We start from the raw sequence: 24,795 nt of genomic DNA, 5'->3' as shown, positions 1-24,795 counted from the left end.
AGAGAATAATGAAGAGAGTGTAAGATAAGATTGGAGAAGGAAAAATGAAGGCCATGCTGTTTGCTGATGATCTGATGATTTGGGGAGAAAAGGAAGATGTAGTGCGAGAGCAGTTAAAAGCATGGAGTGAGGAAATGAGAAAATGTGGTATGTGATTCAGCATTAAAAGGAGTGAAGTGATGGGCTTGAAGAGAAACAAAAATGAAGTTAGAAGATGCATTCAGTTACATGTTGTTGAGTCCTAGTATCTAGGAAGTGTATTGGAGGGAGGGTCAAAATTAAGGGTATGCATTCATCAGGTGTGTGAGGGATTTGGTAACAAAAAAAAATACAGAAAATTCAGCCAGCTTGTGAACTTCTTTGTTGAGCAAGGATAGAGTTCTAGTACAAGCTGGAATTATTTGTAATTTTTTTATTATTTTTTTATTTTAATTTATCATTTTTTTCTGTGATTTTTCTGATGTTAAGGAAAACTTGCATTAGTTTTCTCCATGTGCTCCTGATTAGTTCTTGCTAGACTTCTGTTGATAATCTCTGAGTCTCCTGATTAATCCTGGCTAGACATCTGTTGATGAACTCCAAGTGCTTCTGGTTATTTGTGAGAAATCGATCTCTGCATAAAATGTTTTTTAATTAATGATTCATGCAATTTTATTCAGAGTTGCATTTAATTAGTGATTTTCTGCCACTAAAGCAGCACTTACAATATTTTTATCAGGTGGAATTCAAACAAAAATATCATTACTCAGTCCAATAATATGTGATAAGACTGTTGCGGAACACTATAGGGCAAGACGAACTTCCTTCTCCTTGATGTCTACCCAAGCCCTCCTTCTCTTGCGATCGCGAGAGAGCATCCCACATCCCACATAAAAAAGAATAGTTACAACACGTGCCGTCATCTGTTGTTGAAAAGCAGAACTATTTGTGACAAGTTTCTTGTATGAAATAAATAACTCTCACTGACAAAAAATTAAAAAAAATTCTATTTAAGTACTTGTTCCAATTTAAAACTCTAAATTTGCATCTAACATTAGTCACAGAAGCTACCATGGATCCTGGTTTGTTGTCTGCGTCTGAATCGGAAGGACGCCGCTGTAGATACTGCGGCAACAATTTTGACCTGAGAAGGAATGTTAGACATCATGAGAAGAATGATTGTGTTAAAAACCCACTATGCAAAATGTTAAGCAGTAATCGGTGTAGCAGGTTCTTAACATGAATTGACAGCTTAAAAAAACACGGTAGAACATGTAAAGCCAAGCTCACATACGGGATAGAGAACATTGATAAATACACTACACTAAGGAAGTCCCGATCGCGGCGAAGAACTTAAATTGAAGGAATCTGATGGTTTAAGGAAGACTGAAACTATTGGAAGTATCATCACTGTGAAAAGTGAGAATACAATCAAGCCCATATTCAGTAGACCATCCATACTTTGGAATAATGATGGACACTTAAAACGGAAGATTTTAGACAATGTAGAAGCTTCTAGGTCAACGATTTCGAGTTCTTACAGTAATTCAGGAGGAGACCCTGACTTCTATGGAAATGTCGACAGTGACTCTGAAGCTGGTGACGCGATCAAAGACTGTGCTGAAGCAACTAAAGCATTCAAGATCGAAGACTGATGAAGCAGTGAGTCTGAAATGATGGAAACGTTGTAATAAAATTAATTATTCTAATAAAGCTTATGATGATCGCTGGGACAAAAGTGATATTAAAAGTATTTATAATAAACATGCATGGAAGATGGCAGCATAAGAGATTAATTACTCATCATGGGACGCTTTGTGCAGGAAACTATTCGCACATCAAAGAAGTAGCCCTAATACTCAAAGAACTGAGGAAAGCTGGCTACGTACTATAATGACTTGTTTTACCTGTATTTGTATAAATAAAAATAATAAATTATATTGAAGATTTTTTAAATTGATATTTGTTATTTCCCAAATTATGATTTTTATGCCTGAGTTCACGCTACTGCATGTTCAATGTCTGCATTACATGCCCATTGCATGTCCCTTCTCTCTCTTTCTCTCTCTCTCTGTGTGTGCGTGAGCGTGAGCATGTGCGTGCGTGAGCGGGTGCGTGGGTACATTCTGTGTCTACTGTGTGTTCATTCCATGTCTACTGAGTGTATGTACTGTGGGTTCATTTCATGTCTACTGATTGTACTGTGTGTTCATTCCGTGTCTACTTTGTGTACAGTGTGTTCTTTTCTTTTGTTGAGTGTGTGTCATTTCGTTAAATGTGCGGACATATCAGAATCCAAAAAAAAAAAAATAATGTGAAATCAAATCCAAGATGGCGGACATGTTATTAGAATTAAAAATTGCGGTCGTTATGAAAAATGCAACCTTCTATAATCCAAGATGGCGGCCGTAACTAAAAGTGCAATGGTGACATCATACACATCCAAGATGGTGTGCGTAATGTAAAATGCAGCATTAGTGAGTGGGGTGCTCAATTTCAAGATGGAGGATCCAAAATGGCCGCTGTGTCAAAGGTCGTCATCCAATATAGCCGCCCTGTCATCGCAAAGGATCGGTCGCCATTTTTTTTATTTTGCCCTCACCAAGGGCGTAAGTGCATTTTTTTTAAATACTATTTTATTAAAGTTTGATTAATTAATTTTTTATAAATTTTAACAATTTCCAGTTTTCTAGCATACAAATTACGGGAATTCAAGATGGTGGGCGTAACGATAATTGCAACAGTGTTGTCATTATTCAAAATGGCGGAAAGTTTGTGAAAACAAAATGTCAGAACATTCTAGAAAACAAAATGGCGGATCAAAAATGTCTGCCGGGTCAAGGGTCAAGTTCATCCAAGATGGCTGCCGTGGCATCAGAGCAATCGGTCATTGACCCCATCTACAATCCACACCCAGAAATCAGGCACAGGAGCCCCTTTTCTACACTACTGAGGGTTCTGTTGTCGATACAAATAATATTTTATTTTATAATAAAGTTTTGTCATTTCTATTCTCATTTATATTTGTTATTGTATGTCAAACCCTACCCTATAAAGTTATTGCAGATATAAGTATTTTATTTTCAAAGTACAGGATAGAGATAATTCTGTCACAACACTCAAACTCATTCATTAACAAACACAGTCTGACTAAATGTTCTAAAAAGAACCAAACATTCTTCGCTATTTTTTTTTTAAATAGCATAATTCGTAAATAATCAAAATGAAAAGAATAAGTTCCTTATACAGAATTCATAGAGCAAAAGTCTAACTATGAAAATAAATTCCTTGACTACAAATTCCAATGTTATTAGTCTATGAATGAAATTAAATTACCATTTAATATATTTTTATGTAAATAATTGGCTTAACACTAATTATTATCAAATCTGATACATTAGTTGATTGTTTTGTTCGCTATTGCGGAATTTTTGGGATAAAATATTATTAGTGCGAGAGAATCAAATGTGATCATTGTTTAAGAATTTTAGGGAGGCTATAAATTGGGACATTCAATCTTTTTGTTGTATGACTCAAACTATGAACACTGATTTAACATCTAACTTGTTGAAGCATATAATTGCTCTTTTACACTTATCATGAGAATGAGTTAATATAAGAAGTAAAAAGTTAAAAATTTACACTACACAAGCGTTTTATGGAGGCCACATAAAAGTGCTACCTGTCCTGTAAAATACAGGCATGTGTCAAATCTAGTACTCTAAAAATTTGTTCTATGGCCATCTTTTAGTAAGCATATTTCTTTTGTAACTAAGTGTTTTAGATAGGTACTGTGTACATTAAAGAAATTAAGAGTAGTTTTGCTTTGATGGTTTAAAGGTATGTAATTGGGCTTACATGACTAGTATTCTTATTTTTTTAGTGTTTGTGTTATGCAATAAAAATAGAGTAGACTATGAAATAACTGTGACTCTGGTACACAAAGTACCTATCATGAAAAAAAAACTTTATTACCCTCTTTTATCACATAATCGTCGCACCCATATTTTTGGGCGTCAAAATTTGGATTAAAAAAAACCTCTCTCCTAAACATTGCATGATGTTTTTGGTCCTACTATTAGATTCCGGGCGCTTTGTGTCTGTATTTTTTCTGTATAAAATGATGTATTTTAAAATAGAAATCTAATATTTATTCGGACATTACCTCTTACTTATTTAATTAACGGAAATACATAGTTGTCTGATGTGTAAATTTTCTTTTAAAGACGTTTTTAAATGTTATAACGTTCATCTGTTCGTCTGCGTCACCATGGTGTACCACTTACAAAAATGTAGCCAGCGCTCATTAATGTTTGATTATGTTGCTTTCCGTATAGAGCATGCACACATAGCCGAATATCGATATCTCGCCAAGTGCATGCAACGTGCGCTCTCAGTTTGGTTATGTTGTTTTTTGTATAGAGAGCGCACACACAGCTGAATATTGATATTTCGCCGAGTGCTTAAACGCGCGCTCTCTGTCAAATGCCGAGTTAACTTCATCTGATGGTCCGCTCTCTTTCGTGGTGTGTGTACATACTACGGCGATAGTTACGCGTTCGTTCGGCTTGCATTTAGATCACAGATTTTGTTTTTCTATTTAAAGTTGAAAGGTTTTTTGTTGCATGATTTATTAATTTAAATTGTTGGGCGTGCTCTTTTATACTTTACATTTTAAATAAACGTACTTTCCATGAATTGGTTTTGTTTTTATGAATAACGTTTAATTACAAAAAAAAATTACGCATAATCGTTGCACCCCTATTTTTCAAACTTGATTTTAAAATAAAATGTGCGACGATTATGCGAGAAAACACGGTATTTATGAGCAGCACTGTTACAGATAGTGGAAGGATGAAGTGTATGTCTATGAAAGTTATTTTATTTTTAATTATTTTCACTGTTGTTTTCAGTCGCAACCCCTCTACTGGCTTGTCGATAAAGCAACAGCTTTGCAGGTGTGCAACCTCGCAAGGGTAATCGACAACTTTGCAGACGGCTGTGAGAAGCTTTGTGGCAGAGCTAGCACTGCACTCAAGTCTGCTTTTAAATTCCAGGTATTCCATTTCAGGTGATATGCACCACTATGCACTATATTTGGTCGCAGTCTGAGTGTAACTTGTATGCCTCTCTTTTGCTTTAAGATTGAGCGCTGGTTAAAAAGAATTTGGCAGATGTTAATAAAATTTTACAACAGAGTTTTATTAAGTTATTTTAGTTGCCTCTGTAAATATTTAAAATATTTTTCTTTCATATAATTTAGATATTTAATTATTAATTATGATAATGGTAAGGTATTTTAATAATTAAAAAAAAAAAACAGGGAAGACACAAGTTTGAGATTCTAACCATTAGGGGTTTGCGATGACTGTTTTTTTTTTTTTTTTATTTGAATCAAAGTTGAAGAAGAACTTATTCTTTGCCAAGACAAAGTTGAAGTCAAAGATCACTTAAAGTATTTTGCTACTTTAAGAAAAAGCCATAGATACAACTTTGAGTGCTTTAGGATGTTGTTTAATCAGTAAACTTAATGAGAAAAATGTAAGAAACATTTAGCAAGTTACCAAACTGTTCTGCTCATAAATAAAAAGCTAAAATTGGAAAATCACATATTGGGTTCGTAATAGCAAGATGGACTATGACCTACATTTTAAATGTGAAAAATTATGTTGATTGCACATAACTAAGCATATTTTCAAATATCTTGAAAACAGGCTGTTGTGCAAATTCTAAAACTCCATGTCATTTTTTTTTTCCTTTTAATTTATAAGTATTCAACACCCAAAAAACATGAGTAGTCTTCAAATTTGGTATGAAGAATCTTGCTCTCTTTCTCTCTCTCTCTCTCTCTAGCTCACTCTTTCTCTCTCCTCTATCCCTCCCTCTCTCCCTCCCTCCCACTTTATGCATGTGTAGCTTAAATGAACCAAATTGTAACTTTTACATGTGCTTAGTGTAATCTTACTCTGCTATACAAATATAGTGTAACTGCAGCTTAATACATTTGACTTTACATTATCATAATTTCATATTGCTGATTCGTAGAAACGTAACACTTTTTTGTAGGAGAGAAATCGGAAAAGGTGAGACTTAAGCAAGTATACATAATGTCGCAGGACTTATCATCAAGAGGTGAGCAGTTCATAGGCCAATTAATGACGGTTAAGTATTTTTAAAAAGTGTCGTAGTTTTATAGTTATAGGAAATTTTTCTTACACCAAATAATTCGTTACCTTTACTATAATTTTCCATATTATACTACATATGTATTCTTATTTTTGCTGTGATAGATAATAAAATGAATACTGCCGGGATGTCTACATCCTGGGTAGTAGTGAAAAAGTCAGGGGTGATGGAATTGATTAGGGAAAGTCAAGGAATTTACTTCAAATCCTGCAAAAGCCATGGATATTAACCGTTGGTAGTAATTTGAGGGGAAAATTTCATGCTCTAATCCGCCATCACCCAGACTGTGAAATAATTTTATTCATATGGTGTTTAGACATAGTCATACACACTGGAATCGGAACCGTTGATTCTCAAATTTAAGGAGGAATTGTACCATGTAAGGAATCGTGGGCTCTTAGGCATCCCACATGCCGTCACACTCGAGATGGTCACACAGGTTTAGAAATTGAATATAGATTTAAATTTACACGCCCTTATTTATTTAGCCAACTTCGATTACACACGCACACAATTTAAACTGTAACAAACGCCTGCGGCACGAATCGGTTTAAGTGAAGTGACCAACCACGTGGTCACACATCGACTTACGTATAATCCTTAGGAAAAAAAGACAGGTAATGGTCACAATGTAATTATTAAAGCAGTCCCCCGACCGAGAGAAACTCCGAGGACTAAAAGAAAAAGATTTAAAGAGAATTAAAGACGAACAGAATCACTAAGCGATGAAGAACAAGCGGTGAGCTCCCCGGAGTGCTGAAGCTTCTACTCTCGGTCGTTGATGGCGGAAGACTGGGTCGAGCTCTCAGCTACAAAGATCTACAATGGCGTCCTCCCGCCGAAACAATTTCCGTTAATGGTATTTTCGATTCCATGCCACGGGGAATTAAAGTAACATGAGAAAGGTTCTTAAAAATGTACGTGACATTTACTGAATATTGAAAAAGGATAATAAAAATTACAATTATCAAGGGATATATTTAAATAGTGTCTGGCTTCGGTTTCCTTCGGTGTGCTTCGCGAATGTCTGGAAGCGTCTTTATAATTAAATACACTACTCTAAATAAAAGTACATAAAAACCCTCCCAGCTGATCTGCCATCACGTCACACTCGGGAAACAATAAAAACAATTTACAATGATATATTTAATTACATTTAGGGGTGCCGCGCACTGGCTCTACAGCGCCCTCTTGCCGGGCGACCAACACACACACACACACATGCACTCGTTAGCGGGAGGTTTGAATAGAGGGTGGTGGTGTTTTGGCGGTGGCATATCGGACTCAAAGGGGCCGCAGGCCCGGACGATGTCAAAATAAATTTGCATTAATTGATTCTTACCACATTTTCCGGCCAGTAAACTGACAATGTTTACGCAACTCTCCTAGCACCAATATTCAAAAGATGGAGTAAATTATTTTAAGGTACGATTATAACCACAATCACCTATATTTATCCGTAACACTGTACCAACCTAAGCTAAATTTCTGTACTTTGGGAAAAACATTGTAAACTCATTTCATAAATACAACATTAACGTAACTTTTCTCTCCACTCGTATAAAAAATTCTTTCACTGCCAACGTCAACGAGTGATCATGATGCCATGTTTAAGTAATTAATTTAAAGCAGGCTGGCCAACCTTGTTATTTATAAACATTACAGTTTTATTTTATTCAGTTTTTGTATACTAAAGGTAGTTTCAAGTTTTATTTTTGATACTTTTATGTAAATATTTCCTGCTTAAAAGAAATTAGTTAAAAATTGGTTTAATGTATTAATAAAGTCATTGAATTGAATGCCTAAGATTTATTGTTTATGCTTAACATGTTGCTTCCCATGTTTAAACAACATTTTGTACAAAATGCACTGTTTTCACATTTTTGTTGATGTTTCATTTCCCATCACCAATATAACCGCATTATTATTAAATATATTGTGAATTTGAATCATGATAAACAGACAGTATCTCATGTCTTGGATCAGTTAGGGTTAATGTGAAGGCAAACGTTCATGGACATAAATCAATTGAAACACAACACACAGGACTGTTAAAAATCGTACAGGAGAGTGGAATTTCACAAGAACACAAAATCATGGATTTTGATGAGTTTTAATTATTTGTACCATGGTGGCTAAACAGATGCTAAAATAATTTATCAGTTGCAGGCTAAACATGATTACTTTCTTATTAGTTGCTGATATGATGTTGGTGTCTTTAAAGGAGAACGGGGTGGGGTAACAGAAATACTACTGTTAATCAATTCAATGTAAAATCCAATCAAATATAAATTTTCAGAAAATGTTTGAATATTTAGATATCTTAAATGTTATTCTTTACATTAACCTTCTGCTTGAATTTCAATCATTTTATTCAGAAAGAAAGTAAAAATGGGAATTAGAATTGGAATAGAGGGAAATTATGGAATGGAGAGAAATTGTGGAATCGAGGGAAATAGTGGAATCAAAATAGAATAAATTTGGAACTAACCCATCCCTACTACACACTATAAAAAGGTGAATACAAGGTTCTGTTTGTATTATCATGTCTCATGTGTGTTACATAATTAGTGACCAATGAGAGTGGTCGGGGGGTGGGGGGGTTGTTGTTTTTGTTGTTGTTATTATTATTATTATTTATTATTATTATTATTATTATTATTATTATTATTATTTAGAAAATGGTATCTGGGTTAATTTATTTAAAAAAAAAAAAATAGTCAGGGAAATTTGAAATTTTTGTAATGGAAAATCAGGGAAATTTTATTACAGATTTTTATGGATACTCTACTATTTATATTCAAAAAATAATTTCTTTAAGTCTGTGTGAGATGACAGTGTGGGCATTCTATGTGAGTTTGAGTTTGATGGAGACAGAATATGAATTTCGAAATTTAACTAACCATTTATTGAAATTATATTTCAAATTAAAGTAAATGGCCTGTTATCTTCACACACTGTCTCTCACAGACTAACTTGATCTCTGAGCTTTTAAAAATTAGGTATGTATAATCAATAGGCCAGTAATAATATCAGTAATTTTAATTTGAATTGAATGTGAATTGTAATGAAATTGTACTGTATTTTGTCAATAGACAATTTAATAAGTGTAATTTTTTTATAACACCAGTTATACTCTTTTATTATAAATTACAGCATTACTCTATGCTTGTGCATAAAATCTCTGTGGAAACTTGTGTGTTAAATACTCTTTGTAATTAAATGTTACTTTTAAAACAAGAGCAGGAAAAAAGAAATGAAAGTGATTATTAAGAGCATTGAGTTTTGTAAACATATATTGCATTTATAAGAAGGCTGAAAAACACAGTCATTTTTAATGTGATAATATAGTTTATTAATTAAAATCCTACACCGAATTCAAAGGAATATCTACGGGTCAAGGTTGAAAATGTGAATTTAACACTTGTAATAAAAAAAACATTAATAGATGAAGAGCTAGATGAAGATTCGCTGTTTTTAAAATAACTCTAACGTATACTACTACAGGACTGAATCATTCTTCAAGTTCATCAGCTTCTGTTCACTGTGCTATTGCACAGGGTTGTCTAAGGCGGCGGATACTGAGTTTGGGCACCACCACGTGATTTGTGGGCATGTGGACCCGGCGAGACTCCTTTCTCAGGCCGTGACGTCACCCAAGTGCGTCGAGATACACAACCCTAATACTGCTTCATTGGCCCCTAACACCCGCTCTCAGCTACGGGCACGCTGGTACACTTGTGTAATGCACTAATCTTTACCTAGGTGGGCTCTAGGCGTCCCACACGCCAGGCGACTACACCGGAGCACCCGTAACCGAAATAATATACACTCGAGATTCACACCTGATATTTATTAACATTCCTCGTCTCTACATTGTTCATGCGAAGCGGATAAAAAGCCAACGGCAAACAATCGGTTTAGGAGGTGGACCAGGTCACCACGTGGCCTGACCAAAGGAACGCAACGAAGTTAAATTAAAAAGGCTGGAGGAACTTAAATTCTTATTGAAACAGTCTACCACCCGGAGTAGGCCTCGAAGGCTTAAAGAAAGTGATTTAGATTAATTAATGCGAAACGGATGCTAACGGTTCAGATATTACCAAATAATGATGTCGACGAGGTGCGGGAGCGTCCCACTCCAGGCGGCGGAAGAACAAGACTGGCCGGTCAACAGGATGTCATGGCATCTTCCAACACACGAGTTCCCGTTAGCTTGTTAACTTATAATTAATCTAATTACTAACATAGTTTACCCTTTTAAAAATTAGTAATAATCAAACGACAATTTCTGGACTTCCATCTGATTTCATAACAATATACTTAATTATATATTGTCTAAAGATTATTCGTCGGTAGTTCCTGTAGCGGCCACATGTGGCGCTGCGCCGTCCTTCCTGTGACTTAAGACTAAACACTGGGCGAAATTATAAAAACACACAATACATAGCCCTTTATTTCTTTACTTATTAATTAATTACTATTTTACGTTTCTGGGCCGTCGCACTGCCTCCAACGCCTCCTGCGGCTCACACACACACATGCACACACACATGCACACGTCACCGTGGTGGGCGGTTCAAACACAGAGGGTGATGGTGGGAGGGTGGTGGTGCTGGCGGAACAGGGGACACATCGTGCTCAAGGGAGGGCGCAAATCCTGGTTGACGTCATTTGCCCCCCCCCCCCCCCCCCCCCCCTGATGAAGCCCGATGTGGTAGCTGTGTCATCGTCTCCGGCGTGGTGTCGTTGGCGGCAGGTGATGGTGCTGAGAACGTCGGGGCCCTCGCCGGTGAGGGGACTGGAGCATTCGCGTGTCGCCGCGGCGTACAACCCGCAACATCTGGGCGTCGGGGCCGGATTATGCGGCCATAGGTTGTAGTGGTGTTCGGCCGCCGTAGCCCCCGTGATGTTCCCCCCCCCCCCCCCCCGGGTCTCTGGGTGCGGTTCTTGCTTGGGTTCCTCTGGTTTCTCAATCGTTATTCGGAACGTCGAGTTTGCCAAGGATAGGTGCAGAGGCCATTTCAGTCATTCCTCCTCGGCCTCCACCGGTTCTGTTTGTCGTCTCCCGGCTCCCAGACGATGGGTTGTGGTTTGTGCCCCTCCCCCGTCCCTCCTGTCACAGCGTCTCATGGGAACCCGCGGAAGGGTGTCGGCTGATCTCCAGAGCTTGTGGCCAGTCGCCTCGGTTGTGGCGCGTCCTCTGCTGCCCTGATCGGTGATGTGTATTCCTCCTCCGGGAACCCCCGGAACTCAGCGTCATCGCCTTTCGAGGGGGTTGACGTGGTTGGGCCCTGTGTGTCGCTTCAGTCTGTTTCGCTTGATCTGGGGCCATACCCTTCTTCGACCGCCAGCCTCACTGCATCCCGATGATACTTTGCTCTGCAGTCCATCTCCAACTTGACCACTACGGCTGTGGGGCCTATCGTGTCCACGATTGGGACGGGGGCGATCCATTTGGGGTGCAAGTCCGGCGCAGAAGTTCTGTTTCCGGGCCGACAAGGGGTGGTGTCGGGCGTACACCATCTGGCCTGGGTCGAGGTTGGCCGGGGGTCTCGCCTTGCGGTGTGTACTACTCTCTGTGTGGTCCGCCTGGTTACGTCGCGCGTCCTCGTGGGTTCTATCGAGGTCTCTGGCTCACCCCTCGGGGCTGACTGTCTCGCGATCTGGGTCGAGCCCCTCGACATGATATTGTCCGGGTAAGGGGAGGTTCCGTCCTTGCACAAGCGTGGCCGGGGACTCACCGGTAACTATGTTCACTCGTTGCCGCAGGCAGTACAGTATATCCAGTAAGAGTTGGTCCCACTGAGTGTGGTCGTCTCCCACACGCAGTCTCAGCTGGGTCTTGAGGTCTTGGTTACACCTCTCAGTGGGATTCGCTCGGGGGTGGTATATCGGGGTGGTGTGTGGTCGGACTCTCCTCTTCGCGCATAGCTCTGCCCACTTGTGCCCTGAGAACTGTGTGGCATTATCCGTGAGTAGTACCCGCGGGTACCCCCATCGGGGAAAGAACTCCCGTCTCCAAGGCCCGCGCGATCGTCCCTGCCCTGCAGTTCGGCAAGGGGTACGCCTCAACCCACCGACTGAAGCAGTCTGTGATCATGAGCAAGAACCTTTTGCCCCGGGGTGAGCGCGGGTACGGCCCCATCAGGTTGAGTGCGACCATGTGGAACGGTTCCGTAGGTTGGCGCAGCACCTGTTGTTCCCTACCGTCCGGCCGCCACGCCTTACACCATTGGCAATGCCGGCAACTCCATATGGCATTGTGAATGAACCTGACAATGCCTGGCCAGTAGAACAGTTCTGTAATAGCCCGTGTCGTTTCATCCATGCCGGCGAGTTTATTTACGTGTAACAGCTGAAAGATTTGCCTGCGCGTTTGGGGGGGTGCGAACGTCTACCACTTCAGCTGACTCCCCGCGGGGCGGGCCTGTAGGTGCCCGTCGACCACTCGGTAACCCTCACACACCGACTCCGCGCACCTTTGCATGATGTCTCTGGTGCCCTCGTCGACCTGCTGCGTGCCTCGCACGAACTCGTCCAGATCATCCAACTCGGTGCCGGGGGGAGGGTGGGTGGATTCTCCCCGCCGACGGTGTACAGCACTGCGGGTAGGGGGTCGTTTCGGACATCCATGCCCCTGTCCTCGCCAGTGGGGGGTAACAGCTCGTCCCAATCCGCGTCGTCCCGGGCCACTACGGTTTCATCGGGGCATCGGGACAGTTCGTCAGCAAGCTCATTGTTTTTACCTGGGAAATGCTCCACTGTGAAATCCAGCGCCTGTAGCAACATTGCCCAGCGTGTTAATTTTGACCGACGCCCCTGCATTGTCACTAGCCACTTCAGTCACTGGCTGTCCGTCCGGAATGTAAAGTGCTGCCCTTCCAAGTGTGCCCAGTACTTCCTCAGCACCCACACCACGCCCAAACATTCACACTCATTTACACTGTAGCGCTTCTCGACCTCGCCGAATTTAGCACTGGCGTATTCAATGATCCTGGGTTGCCGTCCATCCCCGGTCTGCAACAGGATGGCGCCTATCCCCTCCTGGCTCGCATCAGTTTGTACGATTACTGGGCGGCTAGGATCGAGTCGGGCCAGCAAGTGACATTGTCGGAAACTGTCTTTCAGCTCTAGGAATGCATCCTGCGCGGCCTGGGTCCACTTGAACAGCTTCATCGGGGACAGCAGCTCTGTCATTGGCGCAGCGACCGTGGAGAACTCAGGAATGAAGGCACGCAGCCAGTTCGCCAGCCCGAGGAACCGCTGTAGTTGTTTACGCGTCCGGGGTGAGGGTTTGTTTAGGATGGTATCTAGCTGTTGCTGGGTAGGTCTTCCCCTCCGCGTTTACCACCAGCCCGAGGAAATCTACTTCAGTGGTGCCGATGTGACATTTTTCGCGGTTACAGGTAAGCCCATGAGTTGCAAGCCGCTCTAGTACCAATGCCAGGTGGTGGGCGTTGTCCTCCCAGGTGTGTGATCATACTATGACGTCATCGAGATAGGCTGCGGCGAAGTTGCCCGAGTAGTCCCCCAGTAACCGCGTCATCATGTTTTGGAATGTGGCCGGTGCGTCCTGGAAGCCGAAGGGCATTGCGCAAAATTGAAATCAACGACCATCAGGATTGGTGAATGCGGTCTTGGGCCTATCCTCTTGGCGAATTAGCACTTGCCAGTATCCTGACTTGAGGTCAAGAGACGTGAAAATTTTTGCGCTCCCTAATCCGGCGACAGTGGTGGCCATGTTCAACAGGGGGGGTGGTGCATTGACAGTTAGTTTGTTTATCGGTTTAAGTTCACGCAGAAACGCAGGCTGCCGTCTTTTTTCTCGGCGAGAACAATTTGAAAGTTATAAGGGCTCTCAGAGGGCTCTATGATTCTGTCACGTAACATCTCACGTACTTGCGTCAGGATCGTCTGTATCCCTGTGTGTCCATAACTCCCTGGGGTTATGAATATGGATTCGTGAGGGTAAGTTGGTATGGCGTGCTCTGCTACTGCCGTGCGTTTCAGGGGGTCAGCCGAGGCAAACACATGACACTGTTGATCAAGCACACACAGCATCGCAACATTGTGTTCGGGAGGAGCACCATGGCGGAACTGGTTGAGACTGACATTGGTTTGCGCCGGCGGTGATGGTCGTTCGACACCATGCATTGTTCGTCTCCCCTAGTTCTCGACGTGCAGGCACCCCGACCGCACCTCGATGTGGGCGTCCTGTTCGCTCAGACAGGGAAGCCCTGGGTGACGTCATCCCGCAGTCCCGGGACTACCAGGGCGGTCGTGGTGGATTCCTGGTCGCGGACTTGGACGTGCATCATCGCGACGCCCTGCGTGTCGCAGTTGTCACCTGCGGTGGCCAGCTGGAGTCGGCCCGCACGGTCCACGAAGTGGTCTCTCTCGAGGAGTCTTGCAGCGACGCAGTTGTGGCTGGCTGCCGTGTCCACCAGGGCGTTGACGGCACGTCCATTGATCACCACGGGCACCCGGATAAGGTCCCCTTCGGTGGCGGTCACGTGTGCCAAGAAGGAGCCAGTCGATGTCGGTGGGTTTGAGTGTTCTGGGTTCCGCACGGGGGTGGGTCGGTTTACCTGGCCGCCCCCTGCCGTCCGTTTCCCGCCGGCTCATCACGGGCCCCTCCGGGCCGGAACTGGTTGCGCACTGGGCAGTCCTTGTGCCAGTGGTACACCGGCCCCGGGCACGTCTGGCACCTGGGTGGTTGCCCTTCTCCGATGGTCCGGTCGCGCCAGGCCGGCATGGCCCTGTTCTCTCTCTGGGTGTTGCCGGTGGTCCTGACGCTGTTGTTCGGCGGCCTGTACGGTACCAGTGCACCAGATACGATGGGGGCCTCGTGCTCCGGTTGGCAGCATTTGCTCGTTGGGCTCATTCGGGATGTTCTGGTGGCCTTCAAGTCCTGCTCCACGGTGTCTGCGTGCCGGATGAACTCCTCTAGGGGCCTCTGGGTCGCCTGGCACAAGTACGGGCGCAGCTCGGTTCGCATGGCCTCGACCACAAGTGCTAAGATCTCTTCGGGGTCGCCCGTCGGATACAAGCGTCGATGAACTCGCGGACTCCGCGGCTCCTTGTTCCGAGCAGTACAGCTCAGCACGCACCTTCATCTCAGCGCGGATGTCAACGAAGCGTGCCCGGAACCTCCCTACAAACTCCGTCCATTCCGTGTCAAACTCGCCGATGAGCGCCCACCAGGTCTTGGCGTCCCCCTTCAGGACGCACCCCACACGCTCCGCCCACTCGGCCTCCGGGACCCCGTAACGCCTCAGCCTGTCCTCGCACACTCGCACGAACTTCCCCGGGTCGTCACAGTTTTTTCCCGCGAACTCCAGCAGGTCGACCAGCCCTACTGGGATCGCCCTCCCACGTGGTATGAGAGCCGCGTGGTCGTTGCTGTCACGCACGTGAGCCGTGTCCCTGTGGTGCGAGCTCTGTACTTCGTGGCACAATTTGCACATAACCCATCCGCCCTTGTACGTCTCCGCCTCCGCCCCATCCGCGCACTGTAGGTGTTTACACGCTCTGCAGTTCCAGCACCTGCCGCCCTCGCGTGCCTGTCCGCTACATCCTTCGACGGTGCCCTTGAGGAACTCTACCATGGTGGTTCCTGTCTTACGCACCCCTCCATCCACCGGCGGGTCCTGCGGCTCTAAGCATACGCACATGTCGGACCACGTGGCCCCCGTCACGCCACCCACATGTCTCGGGCGTGCGCACTCAATACAGTATAAGTCACTTAGGTTAAACAAGTTCTCTACCTTGACTGACGCCATGCTAGAAGATGATAGTACCGCGGTATGAAAGTCACTTCTGCTAGTCACTGGTTACTGTCCGCACCTGTTGTTTGCGCGCATTCCGTGGCCACGTGGCCATGTGGAATTCCCGTTACCGGTCGGCCGCTCCGCTGCGCTCCGGCGCAAAACCGCACAACTCACGTGCTCCGGGTTTCTGTGTCGTTTCACGTTGTGCCTTGCCCCAAGATTTTGGGCACCATTTGCTCTCGCACAGGGTTGTCTAAGGCGGCGGATACTGAGTTTGGGCGCCACCACGTGATTTGTGGGCACGTGGACCCGGCGAGACTCCTTTCTCGGGCCGTGACGTCGCCCAAGTGCGACGAGACACACAACCCTAATACTGCTTCGTTGGCCCCTAACACCCGCTCTCAGCGGCGGGCACTCTGGTACACTCGTGTAATGCTCTAATCTTTACCTAGGTGGACTCTAGGCGTCCCACACGCCAGGCGACTACACCGGAGCACCCGTGACCGAAATAATATACACATAGCTGCCAACCATTACGGATTGTCCGTAATTATTACGGTGTAGTGACATATATTACTGAATTACGGGTTGGTAAGAAAGTATTACGGATTTTTTTACAAAAACCACAAAAAGCCGTTTACGTGATATTTGTTTACTATAGAACTATATCGCTGACGCTGTGAGTACGATAGCTATCGCTGTCGATATCTTGCAATAGGAGCGCTGTTGCGGCGATTTTTTCAAGCAGTCTCGGCGTCCTTTTCGTTTTAACTGTAAACATGGCCGTTATGTTTGGATTGCGTGGGCGACGCGTCACCTATTTTACCGTTTAAGAGTGGCAGCGTCATTTATTTTACCGTTTCAGAGTGGCATTGAAAATACGATGAAGCGTGCTGCTGTGCGGAATGAAAGTACTAGCAAAAGAACACCTGTATTACAAAAATACCGGGACATTTATGCAAGTGAATGGCCTTGTTTTTCACGTTCATCTGTGTCTGAGAATCATGTATTCTGCAACGTCTGTAATAGTGATTTTTCGGTTGCCCACGGAGGTAGAGATGACTGCCGAAGACATTTTGAATGCAAGAAACACCGAGATTATGCGAAAGTGAAATCAGACAATAAATCAATTTCGTCTTTTTTTGTAAACAGTGGTGATACGGATGTTACGAATGCAGAGTTGTTGTTCACTTCATTTCTAATTGAGCATAATATCCCATTATCGGTCTCCGACCACGCAGGTAATTTATTTAGGGCTATGTTTCCTGATTCAAAGATTGCGCATAAATATGGTTGTGCTAGAACCAAGACGAATGCATTGGTTCAGCACATGGCAAGTGAATCAAAAAGAGAAATAGTTTCTATTTTGCAGCAGGTGCCATTCTCGTTGGCAACTGATGGAAGTACTGATTCTAATTCTGTGAAGCTGTACCCTTTGGTTGTTTCGTTTTTCAATCAAGCTCGAGGTCAGGTATCTGTTGTACTTTTGTCGGTTTTGGAAACTAGTGACAACACCGGGTTAGGAATTTTTTCAGTTATCAATAAAGAGCTCTCTTCTCTCAGAATTCCATGGGAACACTGCATTGCATTTTCTTCAGATAATGCAAACACAATGACAGGTGAAACAAAAGGAGTAATATCCTTTGTAAAAGAACACCACCCTGCAGTTGTAATGCAGTGCTGTTCATGCCATTTAGTACATTTGGCAGCTCAGAAGGCATCCTCACATCTGTTCGTAAATGTTGAAAACTTCTTAGTGCAACTATTTTATTACTTAGAAAAAAGCTCTAAGAGGAAGAATACTTTGAAGGTGTACCAGGAAATTTGTGGGATGAAAAGTCACAAAATTTTGAAGTATGTAAGTACACGTTGGCTTTCTTTGCTTGATTGTATTACTCGGGTTGTAGAGCAGTGGGAAGCCTTACAAATGTTGTTCTGTCATGGTCCTCTTCCGAAAGTGGATTCAACAAATAAACAGCATTCAATGTTGAGGTCATTAATGCAGGATCCTGTCACAAAGCTGTACTGTTATTTTTTGGAGTCCGTTCTCCCAGTTTTTAATTCTGTTAATGTGTATTTACAGCAGGAAGCCCCTGTCATACACATCTTGAGAAGAAAGTTTGTTGGTCTTCTGACAGACTTACTTATGAGGTTTATCAAACCATCTGCTCTGAAACTTGGAGCCACTTCAATCACAGAGGTTGAATTTCAGAAGGTTAAAAATCAAAAGTCTGATTCGGAGCTGGTTATTGGTGCGAAAACTAGGGCATACTTACAGGAAAAGTCTGTAAAAGATATAGATGTTAGAAATTTCTATTCTTCTGTGAGGGAGTTTTATGTTGCAGCTTGTATTTACATTTTGAAAAAGTTTCCTCTTACTGACGTATTCTTAAAACATGCAGAGGTAGCTGACATTTCTGTTAGGCAAGATGTTTCATTTACTTCTGTAGAGTATTTCGTCCATAGATTTCCAAAAATTATAGAAGAAAGTCAGCGTGACAGGCTCGAAGAAGAGTTTGCAGCCTATCAATTCGAAAATTTCACAGACGACATTGTAAATTGTTCAAGGTCTGATGAAAGTTGGTGGAAAATAAGTCAGTTGAAAAATGAAAGTGGTCAAATTAAATACAGTGCCCTAAGTAAAGTAATGTTTGCATTATTGTGTGTCCCTCATAGCAATGCCTCCACAGAGCGAATTTTTAGTTCTGTGCGAAAAAATCATACTGAATTTAGGCCGTCATTGTCAACAGAGTCTCTTTCTGCACTTTTAATTCAAAAAGTAAAGACTGCATCAGATGGGGAAGTGTGCTTCAAAAAACATTTTTCCCAAAAACAGTTGCACGCTGCAAAACATGCAACGAAACAACATCTGACTTCAAGAGATTAATGTTAGTGTAAAGTGTATGACAATTACAACATCGACGTTTTATGTGAAGAGTGCATTTATTCATTTCAAAATGCTGTTATTAGTGGGCCTATGCTGAAAAATGTAGTTTGATGTATGTTCTGTAGTGTTATTATTAACAAGGGTGTTGGGGATGGAGTGACTAAACACCCCCCCCCCCCCCCCCCCCCCCCCCGGAAACTCACCACACCGAATCATGGATATGCCTCCGAGTGATTACTGATGACTGGCATGAAAGGTTGGCAGCTATGTATACACTCGAGATTCACACCTGATATTTATTAACATTCCTCGTCTCTACATTGTTCATGCGAAGCGGATAAAAAGCCAACTGCAAACAGTCGGTTTAAGAGGTGGGCCAGGTCACCACATGGCCTGACCAAAGTAACGTAACAAAGTTAAATTTAAAATGCTGGAGGAGCTTAAATTCTTATTGAAACAGTCTACCACCCGGATTAGATCTCGAAGACTTAAAGAAAGTGATTTAGATTAATATATGCGAAACGGATGCTAACGGATCAGATATTACCAAACAATGATGACGACGAGGTGCGGGAGCATCCCACTCCAGGCGGCGGAAGAACAAGACTGGCCGGTCAACAGGATGTCATGGCGTCTTCCAACACTCGAGTTCCCGTTAGCTTGTTAACTTATAATTAATCTAATTACTAATCTAATTACTAACATAGTTTACCCTTTTAAAAATTAGTAATAATCAAACGACAATTTCTGGACTTCCATCTGATTTCATAACAATATACTTAATTATATATTGTCTAAAGATTATTCGTCGGTAGTTCCTGTAGCGGCCACATGTGGCGCTGCGCCGTCCTTCCTGTGACTTAAGACTAAACACTGGGCGAAATTATAAAAACACACAATACATAGCCCTTTATTTCTTTACTTATTAATTAATTACTATTTTACGTTTCTGGGCCGTCACACTGCCTCTAACGCCTCTTGCAGCTCACACACACACACATGCACACGTCACCGTGGTGGGCGGTTCAAACAAGGTGATGGTGGGAGGGTGGTGGTGCTGGCGGAACAGGGGACACATCGGGCTCAAGGGAGTGCGCAGCCCTGGTTGACGTCAACTGCTATGAAAGACTACAGAAATTAATATTTTGAAGATTTTGTATTGATTGGATATTTCTTCAATTGTTTGTATGGTGATGATGTGTTGTTGCTTCAGGTATATGTGTGTTTAGTTAGTAATAGATTAATATTGTGAAATAGGTTAGTTGTATCCAAAATTCTAAATATTTTCATTGATTTCTATTAAAGTTTGTATAAATTCCTAATTTAAATTTAACTTTGATTAACTTCGTATATTGCACAACTATTCCTGATAAACTTAGTATTTTCCCTCATAAGTCCTTACCAATTTTGTTTAATTAGTCTTACTGCTATTTTATATGAGCTAGCTTTGTTTACTGAGGTTGATTAGTGTTTGGCAAATTTAATTAATTTTTTTAATTATCACATTATTTAAGTATTAACCATTAATTTTGGATACAATTAATTAATTAGTTGTAAATTGCTTGTAGCATTGCAGTATACAAGTCTTTTCTACAAATAAAAGTGTTACTAAAAATTGGTTAGGTTGCCAGTATATTTTATTCTGAATTTATAAATATTTAATAATCATGTTTCTTCTGTCATCCTTTCAACTTTGTTTTGATAATTATAGTTACCTAATATTATATGTAATGAGTTTTTTCTATTATTTATTTAAATTTGAATATTGTATTATAATTATATATTATGTTTTTATTATAATGCAGATGTTACATAATGATTCTAGAACAAGGGACTGTGTCTGAGGTGATGTGTAAAAAGAGAGAGGTCTGTAAGTGCGAGTGAGAATGAAACAGTGATTCCCCAGTAAGAGAGAGACAAAAGCTGTGATTCCCCACTGGTCGTGGGAACTAAGTGATAACTACTGTCTCACGATGTAGGAGAGAGAGAGATAATGTAAAATTCTTGGCTCTGTGTGTAGAAAACTGTTTTCAAGGTGTGTCGTGTATTCTTATTGGCTTGTGATGTGTAGTTTGATTGAAGCGGGTGTGTGATTGGTCGGTGAGGTCATGTGACTGCCCTCCCTGCGTGGAGGAACCAGTGCCATGATCTCACCAGTCGTCTGTCGATCGCCGCACCAGGAGGGCGTGTTCGGTGGCTTCTCGCCAAATATGTACGAGAATTGTGGGATAGAAAATTTAACGTTGGTGGTCAGAGCCATGTCGAGTTTTAAGTTAGCATAATTGATTTTAGATTTTCATTCGGCCATTCTAATTAGAAATTGTGACCACCTTCGTCGGCGTTTGGCTCATGGCGAAATTCGGTTTCGCTGGGTGCGGCCCTGTTTGAGGCCGCACTGATTTTGTGTACTTACAGTAAGATTTTACTCAAGGACTTAAGCTACATTTGTTGTTGTTAAATTTCATCGCCCGAGCTGCAAGCAATTCTCGACAGGCGGATGTAGGAGTGGAAAGAGTGAGAAGCATTTTGAAAGTGATTGGATTCGTCTGTGCATTCTATTTTGAAAAATAAAACAAAAACTACAATCGGCACGTCACATCTTTTTATTTTTGTATATAATGAACCGTTATATGCTTAACATTTAATTATTTTTCTTGAATTATTTTTCTTTTAATTTGTATTATTCATTTGGAAGATTTCGGTAGATACAACTAATTAATTTGGCGCTCATTTCAGTTAAGTGATTATATTTCCTGAACAGTAATGTTAGATCAGTAATATTTTACCTTACCGGGCATTTTGGTTATTGAGACACGTACAGAAAGATATCTCATAGTTATTAAAGTGTAGTTTAAATTTCAATGATATAATATATATAGGTAGTATATTAAAAATAAAAATTTTTCAGAATATTCAATTATTCTCTAATATGAATACAGAATCTGATTAGTAAGAATTAGAATCCCACTAAAAATTTTTTTACACTTATCATAACAAATATATATTAAAAGAAAAAGTAAATGTGTAATGTAATGGCTTCTGGGAAACTAGATAAATAATTATAATACTGTTCCGGCCGTCGACCGTAAAGATGGAAATGAAGGGAATATGTACATGAAAAGTTGATAGTGAAATGAATCGTGAAGGATGATGGGGAAAGGGAATGGAAGTGAATCTATCGGGATCGTATGTGTTCCTGATATCGTGACGGCCCTGTCATGAGTATCAGGTTCTGGGGGCGGTTCCACCACTCGAGTTTTTCCTTAAACATTCCTTAAGGTAGGGTGATGAGTCCCTATTTGCAAAACATTTCAAATAAAGTGGTTAAGGGTGAACGTTTCCACAAGAACATATTTATTTCAGAAGTGTCAACTAACAGTTTATTCAACACATATTCATTTCTCTACTTTCTGGGTCTTTACAAGTACAATTTATAACCTTCTATTAATAACACATAATTACTGAACCATAGTCGTTCCTATCAGGGATACTGTCGTTAATAAATAAACCGTGCTGTCTGCCATTTCCTAGAGCTTATTCTTAACCTCATTTGTCTCGTGATTCGTATGTGCCTTTCCCTTGTTACCAATTGTTGCAGACTAATTTATCCCAAGTTACGTGACGGTTTACTTTAAATTATTAATAATGTCGACCGAGTGATTGTTGAAGTTAGTATTTTTAGTTTTGAAATAAGAGAGAAAGATACTTACTATTACAAGCTACATGGGCCTAAGGCCGTTGTCCTGCTGTCTAGTATTGAACCATCATCGCATCGTGGCTGGTCACTCACCAATCATCTTGGCGGCGGAGTAGTGTGGCTTCCCACTGACTCTGTGACTCTGTCTTCTCGAATAAAATCTCCCGGTATAAGAAGCCCGTCCTGACCCTGTTTGCGTGTGTTGTTAATAACATAAACAGTTCCGCTTCGGCGCCGCTTCTGACGTCATTACACACTCCCCCTCCTTCCCTGTACTTATGACCGAGTTTCGCTGCGCTGTGACCAAGGTCGCGCCAGCTGAGTGCTCGCGGTAAACAAACCTGTTTATTTCCGTGGCCATGTTATGCTATCGTTCGCAAACATTGTTTCCGCAACTCTCGCTTCACCTGTCCTTCAATGTTTCCTGCTGTGTTAGTCATTTCCTCATTGTGTCTCGCTGGTCCTGATCGTCTTGCTAGTTATTCTTTATTATATCAAAAAAAAAGCTTTCACTGGTATCCTACAGTATTTTGGCCGTTACAATATCCCCTCCACAACAGCTATGTGTCCTCACGCCTACAGATTTACTTTTTTTTCCACAATTTACATTATTTTACAATTATTTTACAAAACATTTTTTTCTCTTTTGGGTAAGGACATGCAGCTATTGGAGTATTTATTACCTCTATACGTTATAACTCAAACCAGTAGTTTATAGTAATTGATAATTTTATTTAATTTCAAAATTTGTATATATTTATTTGTGAAGTATTGCCACAACTTGTGTTTTGGGGAACTTTCTTCTTTTTCTTTTATTATACTTGATAGTAAATTTAAACAACGATATCTTTGGATTTTAAATACTTATTTGCCTATTTCCTCTATTCTTGCTTTTGAATTACAAGGTCGATGGAGAGTTTTATTAGGAATGGTGAATTCGAACAGTGAGCATAAAAAGAAAATGCTGTGGTAACCTCAGACAGTGATGCTGCGCTTGTTACTATAGGTCGGCAAAGTTAGGCAAAATTTAATTGATTGTTTTGGTTATTTTTTGTATTGAGTTTTCTATTTTACAAAGTTATAAACCTACTTTATCTTGTAGGTCCTACTGTTTTATAATACAGTAAAGACATGAAACATCGTACACTACCTTACTTTTATTTAAACACATTTGTTTTTAACTTTTTTTGGAATGCATATTTATGTGTTTGCTAACACCTAAATTATAAGTCAAACTGATCTAGTAATGGCACACTTTGAGAAAATGTTAGCACGCAATGCTAGCGCTACAGTTTATATAAATCCCGTATGTCCATCAGTAACTTATACATGCAGTATTACGTACAGTTTATACTTAACAGTATTCATCTTTGTCAACGTCCGTTAAAAATAACATGGTTCGTAACAAATTTAAATTAAATAAGCATAAAATTTTTGGTTTTACTATGAGTAACTAACTGAATTTTTATCTGTACGTATTTTATCGAGATGGCAGCATGTAAAAGACAAAGAATAGTTTCTTTTGATAAAAATCCAAACATTTGTTTCTTTCTGAACACAATTTATTGTGAAAAATCACGAAATCATTGAAGGAAATGCAGCTTAGTGTGGTGGTTTTACAAAGAAATGTAAATCAGTGCAAATGTCTGATTTTACTATGAATGACTAATTAAAGTATGTTTACATATACTCTACACAGAATGTAAATATGGGACTTTAATGTTAATTATTTTATTTGGATATGCTTCAGACACCCTAATGAATAATTATGTGTGTATCATAGTATGGTATGTTTAGGTATTATAATAGCACAGTTGTCTGAACAAAAAATAATTTTTCATACATTTCCCAGATTTTAAACTTTCCTGCATTTTACAATATTTTTAGCCACCCCCTTGAATAGTGTAAAAATGGGGTTCTACTGTAGGTGTTAGTCGACAGAAGTCAGTTGTTGGTCAATTTTTTCCATAGCTGAAACATTTATTAGTGTTTGCATCAAATAAAACCAACAAGGTGTGAAGTAGCATGCTGTTATCTTCAGTTAGTTGTGTCAAGCTGCTGTTAATACTTGTTCACAGGCCAGTAAGTTTGTTCAGCGTTTCCATCTTGATCGCAAAAACAAGTTGGGTCTCATTCTGGACAGTGAGCGCTGGAAACAGGCAGATGTTCCTTCAGAGTTCCAAGATCTCGTGGACCATATTGTAGCTGAAGGTGAGTACGTAGTTTCTCATCACTACGCAGTGCATCTTTCAAGCCACCACTGGGAAAAAGTA

General features: G+C 41.3%; 1 protein-coding gene across 1 annotated transcript in view; it reads left to right on the top strand.

The window, feature by feature from the left end:
• LOC134531164 (vacuolar protein sorting-associated protein 54) overlaps nt 1-24,795 on the top strand; it is a 183,988-nt gene that overhangs the window by 122,895 nt on the left and 36,298 nt on the right. The window contains exons 15-16 of the mRNA XM_063366788.1: nt 4,893-5,036; nt 24,601-24,733. Coding sequence (XP_063222858.1) covers nt 4,893-5,036; nt 24,601-24,733 — 277 coding nt within the window. The remainder of the gene's footprint in view (nt 1-4,892; nt 5,037-24,600; nt 24,734-24,795) is intronic.

This window comes from Bacillus rossius, chromosome 3 (genome assembly GCF_032445375.1).
Source record: "Bacillus rossius redtenbacheri isolate Brsri chromosome 3, Brsri_v3, whole genome shotgun sequence".
Taxonomy (NCBI): domain Eukaryota; kingdom Metazoa; phylum Arthropoda; class Insecta; order Phasmatodea; family Bacillidae; genus Bacillus; species Bacillus rossius.
The sequence above is the reverse complement of the archived record's forward strand: the minus strand, read 5'-3'. Positions and strand labels throughout refer to the sequence as shown.